Source organism: Podarcis raffonei, chromosome 3 (genome assembly GCF_027172205.1).
Source record: "Podarcis raffonei isolate rPodRaf1 chromosome 3, rPodRaf1.pri, whole genome shotgun sequence".
Classification (NCBI taxonomy): Eukaryota; Metazoa; Chordata; class Lepidosauria; order Squamata; family Lacertidae; genus Podarcis; species Podarcis raffonei.
Window position 1 is genome coordinate 93494453 of NC_070604.1, and position 16646 is coordinate 93511098.

Below are 16646 nucleotides of genomic sequence, written 5' to 3' on the forward strand. Positions count from 1 at the left end.
CAGACCTCAAGAAGTGCAAGTGACAAAACACAATGATACAGGGTGTGGCATGTTGTACAGACTGTGAAAAAATAGGCAGTTTTTTCAGCTATTATAAACCATTGCTTTGTACTATAGCTTTTCTTTAAATTGTAACATTGAAAGATTTTGTTGTACAGTGTTTTGAGTATAAGATGCAAATCTTTTTTTTACTAAAACCATTTCCAGTATTTTTGAAAAGTTTTATAAAGTATTGCTATGAAATTGAGTTGAACAATTGAAGTGCTCATTTAAATATTGCAATGACAAATGTGTTATGGAAGTATATGAAATTTATTCAAAGTTTTGTCAATTGGCATTGCTACCTCAAATGTAGGTTATTTTGCCTTTTTATACTGTTGAAAGTAGGAAAAATGCTAATTTTTCAAATTGCTATTTAAAGCAGCTTTTTAACATGATTAAAGTCAACCACTTTAATTGAACTTTTTAACAAATGTATTTTTGTATATTTGAGTTTTCATAGCAACTCATGCTATGTGGTTTTATGCTGTTTGTAGCAGAACATCTATAAAATTTTATTGAATAGTTTTTTACTGAATTGGCTATAAGGTGGAATTATTTACCTAAATGGAAGGAATAATTGCCATTTTAATATATTAAATTAGAAAGCAGGTCTGTTGAAATTTTTACAGCTGATAAAAATTATCCATTTAATAATAGCAAAGTACCCATTTTTAATTTGACTATATTTTGCATTTATGAATTTGTAGCATAGTTCTTGATAACAATTGTTTTCCGTTTAATATAGTTAAAATGCATGATTGTGGATCACTGTAGGGCTTACTTAACGAATGCCCATATCCCCGTCTAACCAGTCCTTTGGAACATGAATAGCCTTGAGTGATGGGGATAACAGCACTCTTATGCCCTATGGGGATCCATATTGTACTCTGTATATTTGTATGAGCCATTTTAGTTACTGCTGTACAAGATTGTAAATTGACTGTGTGTTGTGTGGCAGAAATGATCATGACAACTTTCTTTAGCCTGCATAACATCTGTTTAGAGCAGAAAAAATCCTTATAAACATTGAGTGCTTCAAAATATCTATTGTAATTTGTTATGCAAAGAAAATTGTAGAAATACCACTATTTTTGGATAATTCTAAAATATCTTCTAAAGGAAAATGAGTAATCTTTTTATATGAGCATGTTCTCCCAGGAGTGTGGTTCCTGACTAATATAAACTGCAACGTGTCATGTTTGTTACACCTTTTTACATCTAAAATGTACTCCTTAGATTGAACTTCATAAAAAGTAACTTGCATAATTAAAATTTAATCTAGAAATGATTTTGTGCAGATGTAATTATTTACTTGGAAGAGACTTCTAACATTTTTGTTTGCCCTTTGAAAATATAAGTGGCTCTGATTGAAGATGTATCTGTGTCCTGGGATAGTTTAAGTTCTTAAGAGTTCTAGCCGAGTTCAGGTGAATTACATGCATTCTACCCAGAAAGAGGTTGAAAAGCTCACACTCCTACTCAGGAAATAAATAAACATAGGATCTGCCATATTCATTTGAGCCCTTCTCATACTACAGAGGTGGAAAACTCAGGGCTGCTTTGTCATGTTCACAAACCTCCCTGGTTGCATGATGGTAAATGGAGTCAGAGGTAAAAAGTGCAGAGCAATAGAAATGACTCATACTTTTTGTTCAGTAGGCATGCTACAGATTTGGATGGCTCAGTTGGTGCTGTTAATGCCAAAGTTGCAGGTTTGATCCCCGTATGGGACAGCTGCATATGCCTGCATTGCAGGGGGTTGGATTAGATGATCCTGAGGGTCCCTTCCAACTACAATTCTGATTCAAGACAGTGGCAGTCACTTTAATGCCCTCATTGTAAGGCTCCAGCAGCATTGGGCTGGTCACTATTAGAAACAATACTGCGGTAAGCAAGCACTAGAAGTTTATTGCTGGAGCTGAGGAAGTCCAGCTTTACCACATGGCTAGCTTGACACACATCTGACTGAACACAAATAAGTTTAATTAACCTGCTACCATGCTTATATGAATAAAGAGAAGATAAATCATAATGAAAACCACAATAAATACTGTTTATTCTTAAGCATCCGTTTACCAAAACCTCAAGTGGTCCAACAGTCTGAAGAGTATCCAAGTTTAAGAGGTAATTATTTTTTAAATTTTCTCAATCATCTAGTTGGCATAACAGTGCAACACCTCTTGTTATCCAGTGGCTGGGTGCTATAAGACTTGGTAGGTTAACTACTGTTATAAAATTAGTTGATATACCTGTAGAGGACAGTGTTCCTGATCTTTCAGGTGTCCTGTATAGTGGACATTCATAAAGTAGCCAGACTTCTTCCTCCTCTAGACAATGGGGTCTTGCATGGGAGGCCATCTTCAAAAGAGAAGTGTTGATCAATTAATAATACATATTAGCATAACATCGATCTTTTAAATAGACAGTATATGAGAGGAATATTAAAGAGTAGCACGCAAAACATACAATATACAGTATGTGCATGCAACCAATATGCGAAGCAGGAAATCACAGCACAACATAGGCAAACTTTGCGTATCTGTCTTCTCTTTTAAGGGGGAAGGGGTTCTAGATGTTAGTATGAGCCTCTACCTTCAGCACCCATCTGGTGATGGAGCGGTGGGTGGGCTTTTTTCTACACAAGTAGCCTGACAATTGTTTCCACAAGCACAGCACACTGTTAATTCGTCATAGATTCAGAACAGCCAGCCAGATGCACCACAACTGCCATAAACACCAGGCACATGCAACATGGACAAAAACACTTTACAGGTTGAAACTTGGAGTCAGAATAAGGGAGTGGGTGAGAAAAGGAGTGCATGATGTAGTAAAATGATACAACGAAATCAAATGTTTCTCATTTCAGGTATAAATATAAGATTATATAGCTGCCCCCAACTTGCAAAATTTGTATCATTAGTGTTACCTGTTGCCACCCTGAGCTTTTGTTATAACACAGAATGTACATTTTATTTAAATCACCTTTTTTGGTAAAAAATGTATGTCTGGTAGTGGATAAAATCTCTGGTGAAGCTCAGGCTCTTCCAATGTCTTTGTAGTGGGATTCCAGCAAGCACCATCTATGTATAAGCCACAAACTATAACTCCAGTTTCACACCGAGAAGATTCCTGAAAGTCAACAAAAATGATAGATGAATGTCATATGATAGGGTTTTCTTGTTTGTTTTTAGTCCACCAGACTCCATAAAACCTTCAAAATTTATGACCAGCTATTATGGTGCTGGAGGAGACTCTTGAGAGTCCCACGGACTGCAAGAAGATCAAACCTCTCCATTCTTAAGGAAATCAGCCCTGAGTGCTCACTGGAAGGACAGATCCTGAAGCTTAGGCTCCAATACTTTGGCCACCTCATGAGAAGAGAAGACTCCCTGGGAAAGACCCTGATGTTGGGAAATATGGAGGGCACAAGGAGAAGGGGACGACAGAGGAAGAGATGGTTGGATAGTGTTCTCGAAGCTACCAGCATGAGTTTGACCAAACTGTGGGAGGCAGTGGAAGACAGGAGTGCCTGGCGTGCTCTGGTCCATGGGGTCACAAAGAGTCAGATACGACTAAACTACAACAACATGATGATATAAATGTTTTAAGATAGGGAACTTGACCTGGCTGTCATGGTGTTATCCTGAGAGGCACCTGACCTACAGGTAGCATTGGCAGGTGGGTCAGTACTACAGTCCTACCTCGGAAGTTGAACAGAATCTGTTCTGGAAGTCCTTTCTATTTCCAAAATGTTTGGAAACCGAAGTGTGGCTTCTGATTGGCTACAGCCAATTGGACGTTTGGGTTCCAAAGACTGTTCGCATACCAGAACACTCACTTCCGGGTTTGCAGCATTCGGGAGCCAAAACGTTCGAATAGCAAGGCATTCGGGATCCAAGGTATGACTGTACTATGTTGGTCAAACAAAATCACTATCAACCCAATGGAAAAGGCATTGTTATGTATCAATTTTTCATGCATTCAGCAATTAGTGAAGCAATCCTTTACAGAGGTAGAATGACCGCTATTCAGCCTCCACGACACCATCCTTCACATCTACATTCAGTGGTAACCTGTAAATTACATTTTAACTGATAGGCAACACAGTATGTTGGTCTTCCTATATGATGTTAAGCATGGCTGAAGCTCAGTGTGATGCCCTCAAAGTGCTGCAGGACTACAATTCTCACCAGCAACATCAGGATAGCACACTGTTGGCTACCACCTCCCCCCCCTCACCTGCATAAGGTGTTCTAGTACTTTTAAAACGGGCAAAAGGAGGCTGGCCCAACTGAATTTGAACTTAAGTAAAGTGTCTCTTGGAACGTGGGTGGTGCTGTGGATTAAACCACTGAGCCTAGGACTTGCCGATCAGATGGTCGGTGGTTTGAATCCCCGTGACGGGATGAGCTCCCGTTGCTCAGTCCCTGCTCCTGCCCACCTAGCAGTTCAAAAGCATGCCAAAGTGCAAGTAGATAAATAGGTACCGCTCTGGCGGGAAGGTAAACGGCGTTTCCGTGCGCTGCTCTGGTTCACCAGAAACGGTTTAGTCATGCTGGCCACATGACCCAGAAACTTTACGCTGGCTCCCTCGGCCAATAAAGCGAGATGAGCGCCGCAACCCCAGAGTCGGTCTCGACTGGACCTAATGGTCAGGGGTCCCTTTTACCCTTTACTTTAAAGTGTCTCTTGATGCTCGAATTTTTGTGTGTGTGTAGAATTATTGAGTCCTGGCAGGAAGTCATTTGAGAGTTGCAGAAAGTGATTCCTTTTCCTTTGAAAATGAAGTAACTGTGCTTCAGAAGGAAAATACTTCGGCACTGCAGAATTAGAAGGGTATTCACACCCTAACCTGCCCCTGCAACTTTCCCCCATAGGATTTTCTTCTCCGTGTTGTTTCAGAAATGTGTTCCACACACTCTTCAATAGTATCTTCCCAATATGATCAGAACATATCACGTACATTTTCTCAGTATTTTTTTTTTAAAAAACATTGTATAAGGCCATAACAATGACTTAGATTAAACATCCAGCTCAAAGCTCATTAGCCATTATGCTACATGTGCTCTTATTTTCTTACCTTAAATGCTTTGTTTATTATAGCTTCTTTTGCGCTGAAAAATCTAAGACTCTGATCTTCATCCTGAACGAATGGAAGAACTTTGTGGATAAAATTAAGAGAATCCACTGGCAATTCTTTCTTCCGAGCGTAATTCTGAAGAACTGCAGTAAGAAATCCTGCAGGAATAAAATACATGTATGAGTTTGTGAGCACATGTTGGAGCAAGAGGTGTGAGACTAGGCTTTAGTCAGCTTTAGTTGACTAAAAAGGAAAAATCTTTATCCACTTTTCCCTCACACTATGCATAACCTTATGCACACCTATCATGTCCTCTTACTCTTTTTCTTAAACTAAAAAGCCCCAAATATAATCTTTCTTCATAGGGAAGTTGCTCCAAACCTTTGATCATCTTGGTCGCCCTTTTCTGAACCCTTTTCAGCATTGCGATATGTTTTGTACAAACGTTTAAACATATTGTTGCACGCCACCCCAATCTGAGTGGTGCGAGACTCCAGGGGTACCAGGCCTACTTACCAGGGTCTGTGCCTGTTGGACAATAAGGCACAGAGTAGACTATGGGGTCTTTATGGTATAGGCAAGCCCCGATTTGTGCAGGGCTTGTGTTCCAGGTCACTGCATGCTTGCGTGAAATCGTGTAACTGAAACACCCCATTCTGCCTTCGCCTCACCCTGCCCCACCCTTTTAGTGAAGTATTTTATTACATTTCCGGGTCAGTTCTGGGCATAGGAGCCATCTCCTAGGGGCCATGGGGGCTTCGGCACCCATAGTTGAGGGGGCAGGGTCCCCACAAAAATTGATAGACGTTCCCATTCAAATGGTGTGTGCGCACTACGTCATGTGGCCGATTATATAGGGCAGAGCTTACCTGGGCTCCCACAATATTTTATTCAAGTTGGCACCCCTGGTTCTGAGTTTGGCACTGTGCATATTGGTCATGCCTAAAACGGGGGTTGCCTGTATATGGTTTATTTACACATATATACAACCTGAGTTTAGGATTGGGTGTGGGGACTTCCAGTTTACATTCTAAAAGGGTCCTGTTTCCCTCATGGCTGCTATGTTGGGTTCAAAGTGTCAATCCACATTGTGCTGTGACTCCCTTTTCTCCAACTTGCAAACTAATTCCCCGAAACAAAACTATTTTTCCTCTTGCTTACATGAGCCCACTGCAATTCTGAAACTCCTCCCTCCCAGCTCTCTTGTCTTTTGCTAACTGCCCAGGGTGGGGCTCCACCCTTCTGCACCCAGCAGAGAATCTTTGTCTTGTTGATGGCTTCCTGTCACCAGCCAAAATGATCCACAGCCAAAACGACCCAGCACCACAGATCAATAAAATCTGTGCCTCAGTTGGAAAGCAAATTAAGGGGGCAAGTGGCTGGGGCCTCACTGGCACTGCACTTTGCAGTGCACCAAGCCACCCTATGCGGACTTCCTTATTAAAAAAAAAGTTTTGGAAAAAGGGGAAGGACATGAAATCTGGGGCCTGGCACAAGAGACGAAAGACTCAGCCCCTGCTGTGCCAACCCCTAACAATGACCTGGTAGGCAACCACAGTTCCCCACTTCTTATCTACACACTGCTGAAAATAGTAACTGTCCATGAAATTATGTACCTTGTGGAAAGAAGAAAGCTGGAAGCCAAAAGCAGCTGGGGTGTGCTTGAGAGCTGCCATCAAAGGGGTCAAGTTCCTCACCAGGTTGCATAGTTGTTTTGGTTAGCTTCTGAAGTACCACTAAATACTGATGCCTTTAAGAATGATAAGTTTAGAAGTATATATTAATTATGGTTTTAAATGGTCAATTATACAATACAATAAATAATGGCAATCTGCACTAGCCAAAGGCATAACCACTATAAAAGTACAATCCATACACATATAAGAGTAAATATAAGTGTGTCATCATGCAGCCCCCATTGGAGGATTTCTAGTACCACACCACAATCCTAGATTTTCATGAAGTCAGGGCTAAGAGCAAAAGGGAAGGCAAATTGCACAACAGCAGTGGCTATGGCATAGGAAGGAACACTGTGGGGGGTAGTTTAAAATAACAGGAGAAGTCACATGGGAGGGGGGTTATTGGCTTGGTTTGTTCTTGTTTTTATTATGTACTTTGTGATTTTATTCTGTGAATCACCCTGGGATCTTCAGACGGGCGGTATACAAATTCAGTAAATAAACAAATACTGTAAACTGCAAGCTGGTTCAGTCTGGTGAGACGAGCCACAAGGCTTCAGTAGATCCCACCAATTCTTTCCAGCTGGAGGCATTAACCTGTGAAGAATGCCATCCATTATCTAAACAATGGTCTTTCCGAGGAACGAAAAATGGAATGAGAACAAGCATACACAACAGTAGAGGTGGTCCTTTCCACATGTGCCCATCATCCAGAAGGATGAATTGACTGTTAAAGAAAAAGGCAGGTCTAGGGAAGATTCAGAAGTTACAGCACAGCTCTGAATGGAGACAGTTATTTGTGAAGTAGCAGTAGCACCTAAGGTTTACAGAGATAACTCCCCCCACAAAACTTTAGAAAGACCCCAAGAGGGGCCTCCTGCACCCCACTACTGATCCAAGAACTACGCAGGCTTCACGGACATAGAATGCCAACTGACTTTTACAGGAAACATAGAAAATATGTAAGGGAAAGGGAACGGAAAGGGAGTGGCTGAGAACTTGAACGGGAGCACTCCAAATGCCAATACTTTGCTGCAGATCCCACATACGTATCAGATTCAAAATAGGAATTTGCCTGCACTGGATATGTCATGTTCATAATTTGTTTCTGGATTTCTATAGTAGGTATCAGAAAATTTGCAATTCCAATGTATGTTAACTATGGCATTTTAACTCTACTCTTGCCAAAGCCATTTCTTTATATTTATATACTTCACCAGAATCTTTACTGTTCTAATATTTTGCATTTTACCTTGATTCCATAAAGGTGATAACTTGTTTAGCCCACATGGAAAAGAAAGTCACTCGTAAAACAAGGTCATCAATCCAGGATCCCAGAGGTTTAAGTGATTTATAGGAATGTTGCTGTTACGTAATAGCAGAACAAGCACAATATCATGTTTTTAAAATTTACAAAAATAAAATTGATCATCCATACTTCCCACTCAGGTAAAAGAGTTGTGTAATCTCCGAGCAGATGCATGCAAAAAAACACACTATGCAGGAGACGGAAACCCTACTCAACCCCTGGCAGCTGGAAACAGTATGGAAAGCAACAGCTTTCTGTGATTTAAAAGGCATTGTCCACTCAAAGCAGTTTTTTTTACTATAGAGGCTAGAAACCCACTTTTAAAGAGAAAAATAAAAATAGATTGCTGAGATTCTGAAGATGTTAAGAATTACTGCCAGGATTCCATTCTGCTTTTGCGAACTGCTATGGAATCCTGGTATCAGGACTAAGGGGGATCAGATGTCTTGGACCTGATCCTCACCAACAGAGAGGAACTGATTAAAGAAGTAGAAATACTGGGAACCTTGTGCCAAAGTAATCATGTCCTCTTGGGTTTCATGATACAGAGGCAAGGGAAAGCTGAGTGTAGTCAGACATGCATTTTGGACTTTAAGGCGGTTCTATGACTTGAAAACAGAGACTCTGTATGTTACTAAAAAAATAAGGCTGATCCAAAAAGCTTAAGGATGTAATCTCAGAGCCTCTGTCTATAATCTTAGAGAATTCTTGGATAACAGGTGAGATCCCTGCAGACAGGCAAATTGTGGTTTGTTTCACATGAATAAGCCATGATAGATAAAACAACAACAAACCATGATTTGAGGCTAGCTAGTGAGTGTAGTTAGTTACAGTGAAACAAATCACAATCTAGGGTTGAGATATAGTATCTCTTTTCTGGTCTTCTTTGGTGGACATGCAGAGACTGCAGCGGGGAAGCAGAGAAGGGGAAATCACATTTGGTGAGCAGAAGTCTGTTCTGCAGGTGGACAGCCACAACTGGGGCTGGATGTAGACACATCAAAGCAGCGTTTCAGTTAAACACATTGTAAATTTTGTATGAGAAATCAGGTTGGCAAAAACGAAACTCCACATCGCCATCTTGTGTTGTAGTGTTATAATGCACATACAACACATATAAAGTGCTTTTGGGGGGCCAATGTAGCTAAGTACATAATCTCATCCTAAAAGTTTATTTTTTAATTCCCAGAGAAATTGTTCACCTACCTGCCACAGTTCAGGAACTTTGTTTTTCAATACTGAATTATAAAGCTCTTCTAGTGCTGTGGTAAAGATAATCTCGCCTTTGATACCTTGTTGAAGTCCATGTAATGACTGCATTATTATGGATAATAAATGATTATACCTTTTAATCTCCTGATGCAAGACAATTAGCAAAGTTGAACTCATAAAAGAACTAGGACCTACAATAGAAAATAAGACCCACTGGTTATCTCACTGATAAGTAGAGCAAGTTAGCTGCATCAAGCTGAATATTTGGGGCACTACTAAAAGGCAGAAAACTGTCAATAATATACAAATATTATTATATTTTTTCTTAGAGAGGGGACACTATTTGGATCTTCTGCTTCCGGCATATTGGTCAGTACCAACTTACAGTATTTACTTATTTAAAACATTTTTAGGGGACCTTTCCAGAAAAGTCCTCTAAAAGCAGCATACAACAAGAAACACAAAGCTAAAGAATCGCAAAATTATTATTAAAGTTTTAAAATTACAAAAACTTAAAGACAAGCAAAAACACTGAAAAATATCAAACAGTCAACATAAAATAAGTGTCATTAACCACAGTAATAAAGCAATAAATTAACAGCATATTCAATAAAGCACATCAATTAAAAGTAGCTAGAAACATAGTTGTTAAAAGGTTTAACCAAGAGATAAGGTGTTTGCCTACAGACACACACCCCTGAGCAAATTCTGGACTAATTCTTATGCATTTAGTTCCAAGATATTCCAGCTGTGACACAATGCCATAAATTCCTCCTGCTTCCATGTAAGAATACTCACTGCCAACACTCAGCATCAAATTGCTAATTAGGATAAATCACCTAATCTTAGATGTTGGAGTGCTATATATTTTATCATTATTTGTTGATTTTATTCCTCATTATGTATTCACAAAAATAATAAACAGACCAGAACTATATATACGTATATTCCTTCTCCGGCAGGCTAGGGACAAAGGTGAGAGCTGTTTCCTAGTTCTGCTGGATCTCTCAGCGGCGTTTGATACCATTGACCATAACATCCTTCTGGACCGTCTTGAGGGGCTGGGAGCTGGGGGCACTGTCATACAGTGGTTCCGCTCCTTCCTCCTGGGCCGTGTTCAGAAAGTGGTGGTGGGGGATGAGTGTTCAGACCCCTGGGCTCTCACTTGTGGGGTGCCTCAGGGTTCTGTCCTCTCCCCCATGCTTTTCAACATTTACATGCAGCCGCTGGGAGAGATCATCAGGAGGTTTGGGCTGGGTGTTCATCAGTATGCGGATGATACCCAGCTCTACCTCTCTTTTAAATCAGAACCAGTGAAGGCGGTGAAGGTCCTGTGTGAGTGTCTGGAGGCGGTTGGAGGATGGATGGCAGCTAACAGATTGAGGTTGAATCCTGACAAGTCAGAAGTACTGTTTTTGGGAGACAGGAGGCGGGCAGGTGTGGAGGATTCCCTGGTCCTGAATGGGGTAACTGTGCCCCTGAAGGACCAGGTGCGCAGCCTGGGAGTCATTTTGGACTCACAGCTGTCCATGGAGGCGCAGGTCAAATCTGTGTCCAGGGCAGCTGTTTACCAGCTCCATCTGGTACGTAGGCTGAGACCCTATCTGCCTGCGGACTGTCTCGCCAGAGTGGTGCATGCTCTGGTTATCTCCCGCTTGGACTACTGCAATGCACTCTACGTGGGGCTACCTTTGAAGGTGACTCGGAAACTACAACTAATCCAGAATGCGGCAGCTAGAATGGTGACTGTGGGCGGCCGCCGAGACCATAAAACACCGGTCTTGAAAGACCTACATTGGCTCCCAGTACGTTTCCGAGCACAATTCAAAGTGTTGGTGCTGACCTTTAAAGCCCTAAATGGCCTTGGTCCAGTATACCTGAAGGAGCATCTCCACCCCCATCATTCTGCCCGGACGCTGAGGTCCAGCGCCGAGGGCCTTCTGGCAGTTCCCTCATTGTGAGAAGCAAAGCTACAGGGAACCAGACAGAGGGCCTTCTCGGTAGTGGCGCCCGCCCTGTGGAATGCCCTTCCAGCAGATGTCAAAGCGATAAACAACTACCTGACATTCAGAAGACATCTTAAGGCAGCCCTGTTCAGGGAAGTTTTTAACGTGTGATATTTTACTGTATTTTTGGTTTCTATGGAAGCCGCCCAGAGTGGCTGGGGAGGCCCAGCCAGATGTAAAGGTAAAGGTAAAGGTACCCCTGCCCGTACGGGCCAGTCTTGACAGACTCTGGGGTTGTGTGCCCATCTCACTCAAGAGGCCGGGGGCCAGCGCTGTCCGCAGACACTTCTGGGTCACGTGGCCAGCGTGACAAGCTGCATCTGGCGAGCCAGCGCAGCACATGGAACGTCATTTACCTTTCCCGCTGGTAAGCGGTCCCTATTTATCTACTTGCACCCGGGGGTGCTTTCGAACTGCTAGGTTGGCAGGCGCTGGGACCGAGCAGCGGGAGCGCACCCCGCCGCAGGGATTCGAACCGCCGACCTTTCGATCGGCAAGCCCTAGGCGCTGAGGCTTTTACCCACAGCGCCAGATGGGCGGGGTATAAATAATAAATTATTATTATTATTATTATTATTATTATTATTATTATTGCAAGATAAAGCTAATTTTAATTTTATATTATGTGAATCAAAGTTCTGACCTTTTGCAACCTTTGCAAGTGCAGCCCAAACTGAGCCTGACTTGAAGCTTTCAAATGTAACTTTTTCTTTGGGTTCAGTTTCAGGTGTCTGTCCCATAACTTCTACAGTCAGTGGTAGCCTAATTTGAATGTCAGATGCCATTTCCAATACTATTTCATCTGGAGTCTTTCTGCCACTAAAACAAACAGATAAACACCTAATGTCTTAAGAGTTATCAGTCAATATCAATCAAGTTAATGCCCCCCTTGTTTCACTGCATGTTGCTCATTGTTCGTTGTCAAATAAATAATCCTAGGCATTCTTTGTGGGGTAGTGCACCTGATTTTACATATCACAGCACATATGCAAAAATTGGTTAATGTTAATATTCTCATGTTTATGTTGTCAATCCCACATTTTAACTCCAATAAGGTGGTGGGAAAATGAACAAGAAAAGGAAATTACAAGAGGTGAGAAGCTGCAATGAGTGGAGTCAGTAATGGGATCTTTTCTCTTCTCTGTTCTGTGTGAGGTTAGGGGACTTAAGCATGCTTAACTCTGTTAGTTTGTGGTCATATTCCAGAAACAGAAAAAGAAATCTCCAAAGAGTGACCTGATGATGAGAGTGTCTGTGATCATTGCTGGTTGAGTCCTGGCAACTGACTCAATAAATAACTGTGCTTGAGACTTTAGGTATGCTCTTTCTGCACAATGATGCATTCCAAAGAGCTCTGGAGAATCGCTCTCCGGAAGAGATCGTAGATAGGCTCTGCAGTCTTTCAAAGTATTTTTTTCAGATATGGGTTGATACACCTGCAAAACCAATTAAAAATGCTTTTCATCTACTAATGTCTTCAGCCCACATCCTCACAGGAGAACACTAGAAACCAAATAGAGCCATTGTTCAAGGTAGATCAGAATTCACCTTCAAGTATAGATCCATACAAAATAAGTTTGCTCACAAAGCTAGGGAACATTGCATCGGTAGGAATGTCAAGTATATTCTGAATGATATTTATTTCCTAGTATAGGCCTATGAACTTTCACAGGCAGGATAGGATAGGATAGGATAGGATAGGATAGAATAGAATAGAATAGAATAGAATAGAATAGAATTTTATTATTACGGTCACAGACCAGTTCCGGGTCACTTACAATATCAGGAAAATCATAAAACACAACAGGAATACATTGAATTGCAATTGGGTATAACAGAGACAATTCAAATATAGTGGCAGTTAAATAATATATTAAATCTTGATCACTAAAATATAACCTAAAATTTTCATTTAAAACCTTAATAATTTTGGTAGTACAGCTTGTTCCCTAAGTTTTATGGCAGTCGCACAGAATTTGGCCACCCTTAGCGTAATCTCTAGATCCTTGTCCTCTACCAGGAGTTTTAGACATTGAAGTTCGGACCCATTTGCAGATTTTTGTATAACAGGAGTGATAAATACTGAGCGTATATCCCCGTAGAAACGGCAGCGTAACAAGACATGAGAGACAGTTTCTACCTCCATCAAGCCGCAGGGCCAGACTCCTTCCACGTATGGTTTACCCTCGAATCTGCCCTGCAATAAGGCAGATGGTAGCATGTTGCACAGGCAGGATGTATGTGCTTTGGGAGATGGAGAGGTAGGAGCTGCCACCCAAAGTGGCAAAACAAGCCAGTGTTTCATTGGGGTGTGTGTGTGCTGCACCTCCAGCCGTTTCACTGCCAGCATTAGTGCCACCACTCCCCCACACCATCATGCACCCCCCACTGCCACTTCCTGCCTCTTGCCACCAGGAACCTGGCACTCAGTACTTGCCACTGCCAAGCGCTTACCGCTGCTAGGTGCTCCTTGGCCCTGATGGCTGCAGTGGCACACTCTTCTACTTGCCCTTGGGCCACCATCTTGCTTCTGCTCACCCTCTTCAGGGCAGCCCAGCGGTGAGTAGAGGAGCATGCAACCCTCATCCATGAGCACACCTCTGGGGTTGAGGAGCAGGAGGCAGCAAGCAAGTGCCAGTCGCCAGGTGGGGGGGCAGGAGGTGGGGGACAGCACGGGGTTTTTGCTTCTAGTGGAAAGACGTCCTGGGCTGTCCCTGGTTATCAAATATGTCTCAGAGAATTCACTCTATGAGAAGAAACAAGGTTCTGAAACCATGGTTTGAGCCTGACTGGCTAGAGCATATGAGAGTTTAAATGACCAGAGTTCCCTGAGTCCAGTCACAACAGTTTTTCCATGGCTAGTTCTGCCTTTTTCTCCTCTTGGCAGTGTATATTGGGTTCCAGTCTAGAGAGAGACAGAGGCATTAAGATGCTCATAGGTGAGCGATGTCTCCGCAGTGCAGAGCTGTCCATGAAAAAAAAGTCTTTTGGACCGAAATGTACAAAACAGCCAAAGTAAGAGTATCACATCTGACACTTAGACCCTTTTTGACTACAGTTTTGTAACAGGAAACTGTGGTTAGTTTAAAATTACAGCAGAAAGTTTTTATTCATCTTTTGCATGCAAAAGAGGGACACAGGTGAGAAGGGAGCGTAAAATGTGATCCTAAGTCTTGCATGCACATACAGTAGTAGGAAACCACCATTTCCTGTTAGGGCTGAACCAACTCTTCATATAACAATGTACAGGTTGTTAAAGTGCTGTAAAATAATGAAAAAAAGAAATGGCTTCCCCTACCCAATCAGTAGTGTAAGCAAAGTCCTCTTGCAATACAGAAGGGTTATAGAAATTATCCAAAATGTTAAGAATGCACCGACGATCCCAATTATCAGTTACACGGCCTCCATATGTTACTTCGCCAGTCATATAACGCAGTGCTTCCCAAGGAATCTTCTTTTGATTCCCAAGAAGAATCTCCAGCACCTGGATTGAAATCTTGGGAAGAAAATTTGAAAAAAGGTATTTTCTATTGTAGCATTATTGCTGTGGTTATGTCTTGTCACTACATTTCCTTTTTTTTAAGAGACAAGCACTATGATCCAAAGAATGATGCGACTAGCTTTGGACTTGCGTGTCCTGAGATGTAACTATCTGTACCATATGACAAACTATTTTTTTGAAACTGAGATGAATTTAAAGAACAATTAAAGACATGGAATGAGGGTGTATTGCTTAAAGGAAAAAAATATATAAAAGGCATGCCCAATCTATTATAATTTTCTGAAGTGTTACTTTAAATGGATAGCAGACTACATGAAGCACTTCTAGGTGTAAATGCTTCATTCACTAGTCCTTTTGCTGGTATTGTAAACAAGACATGTATTTAGTGTCCTTTGTGGCTGGGTCTTGTCATAGGGGTGTGCAAGGGGTGTGCCCAAGCATTCCCTAAAGCTTTTTTTTAAAAAAAACAACAACTGGGGATCATGGCAACGAGGAGAGTAAAGAGTACAACTTACAGGGAAATGGGGGTGGGGGAGGAAGAGGCAGGAGGCAAGAAGCACACAGATAAGAGATGCATGCAGATTTAAAGGTTTGGAAAGGACCTAGAATGGATGTTCAGCTTCTGCCTGTGTCTGTCTCTGGATTGTGGTGATGGAGTGACTGGCTCCAACAGCAGCGGTAAGTGGGGAGGAGGAGGGGCAAATCATCTCACCGCCACTTTCAGAGACAGATGCAGGCAAAAGCTGGCCTTTTTCTTCTGCCTGCGCCTTTCTTTTATAGCTCTGTCTCCACCTGAGCTCCACTCGCCACCTTCTGTGGAGAGAGATCCGTGGGGGTGACAGGATGCTTTTGTAATGTGCAAGCAAGGAGGAGAAGGATAATTACAGTGAGGTGACTGAGGAGTTTAAGCCCATAACACTAGGTGAGTGACATTAATTCTCTAGGACAGGAAGATGAAGAAACTTTAATCTGTTTTCGTCAATTTTGGTTAGTGGATCTGGTTCAAGATAAAAATAATCAGAAATGACTGTATCTATACACTTGGTTATCACTACAGCAGAAATTTGGTATTTTGTTTCCATTGTTTAAGCTGGTACTTATTAAGTACACATTTAGTGTTAATTTAAAAAATAATAATAATTAAATTTTCATTTCTTTGTGAATAGTGGGTAAGGCTTGGCAGTTCCTTGCTTCTGTATCTGCTAGATTTATGGAGGAGTGGAAGCACTACTAGGCGCAGTTTGGAAATTATGGTTATAATAGATATTATTTTAAGATGATACTATTTACAATCATGCTTTTATTTAGGTCTGGAAGACTTCCTCTTACCTCTAAATCTGAAGAATTAAATTCATATGGAATGTTCCAGCCCAAAGCTCCATATTTCTTTCTTTCATGAACTACAGCACTGAAGAAGCACAGACTGAACAGCAACCTTTTCCATGATGGCCCACAGGTGGTGGTGTTGAATACAGCTTCCGTTACTATTTCAGTACCGCTTACTCCAAATGTTTGAAGAAGTGTTCCCTTTAGTCCATGGGGAGGTTCTATTACAATCTTTAGAAAATAAGTAGGACAGTTTATGAATAAAACAAGCAGACTTCAGCAAAATAAATATATTACCTTCTAGTGAATCACTGAAAGATTATTGTAAATACATTTCATTACAAGGAAGTTCTCTGAAAGCAGCTGGACTTTCCTTTAGCTGGATGTAATTCTGAGACAGGTATATTCATGTCCCAGTGAAATCAACAGAGTATAACTCTTCTACCAAGATGTTGGTTAATTTGCTTTTGAAATACTCTACCCTCCCATA

At 41.5% G+C, this 16646-nt stretch overlaps 1 protein-coding gene across 2 annotated transcripts in view; it reads right to left on the reverse strand.

The window, feature by feature from the left end:
* Positions 1-2074: 2074 nt before the first annotated feature.
* Positions 2075-16646, reverse strand: part of DNAH14 (dynein axonemal heavy chain 14) — a 125882-nt gene continuing 111310 nt past the window's right edge. For both annotated transcript variants that reach the window (XM_053383036.1, XM_053383037.1), the window contains 10 exons: positions 16160-16387; positions 14627-14824; positions 12565-12764; positions 11972-12147; positions 9317-9513; positions 8054-8166; positions 6739-6872; positions 5123-5280; positions 3025-3171; positions 2075-2400 (listed from right to left, as the gene is read on the reverse strand). In XM_053383036.1, the coding sequence (XP_053239011.1) occupies positions 2188-2400; positions 3025-3171; positions 5123-5280; positions 6739-6872; positions 8054-8166; positions 9317-9513; positions 11972-12147; positions 12565-12764; positions 14627-14824; positions 16160-16387 (1764 nt within the window). In that variant the 3' untranslated portion in view covers positions 2075-2187. The remainder of the gene's footprint in view (positions 2401-3024; positions 3172-5122; positions 5281-6738; positions 6873-8053; positions 8167-9316; positions 9514-11971; positions 12148-12564; positions 12765-14626; positions 14825-16159; positions 16388-16646) is intronic.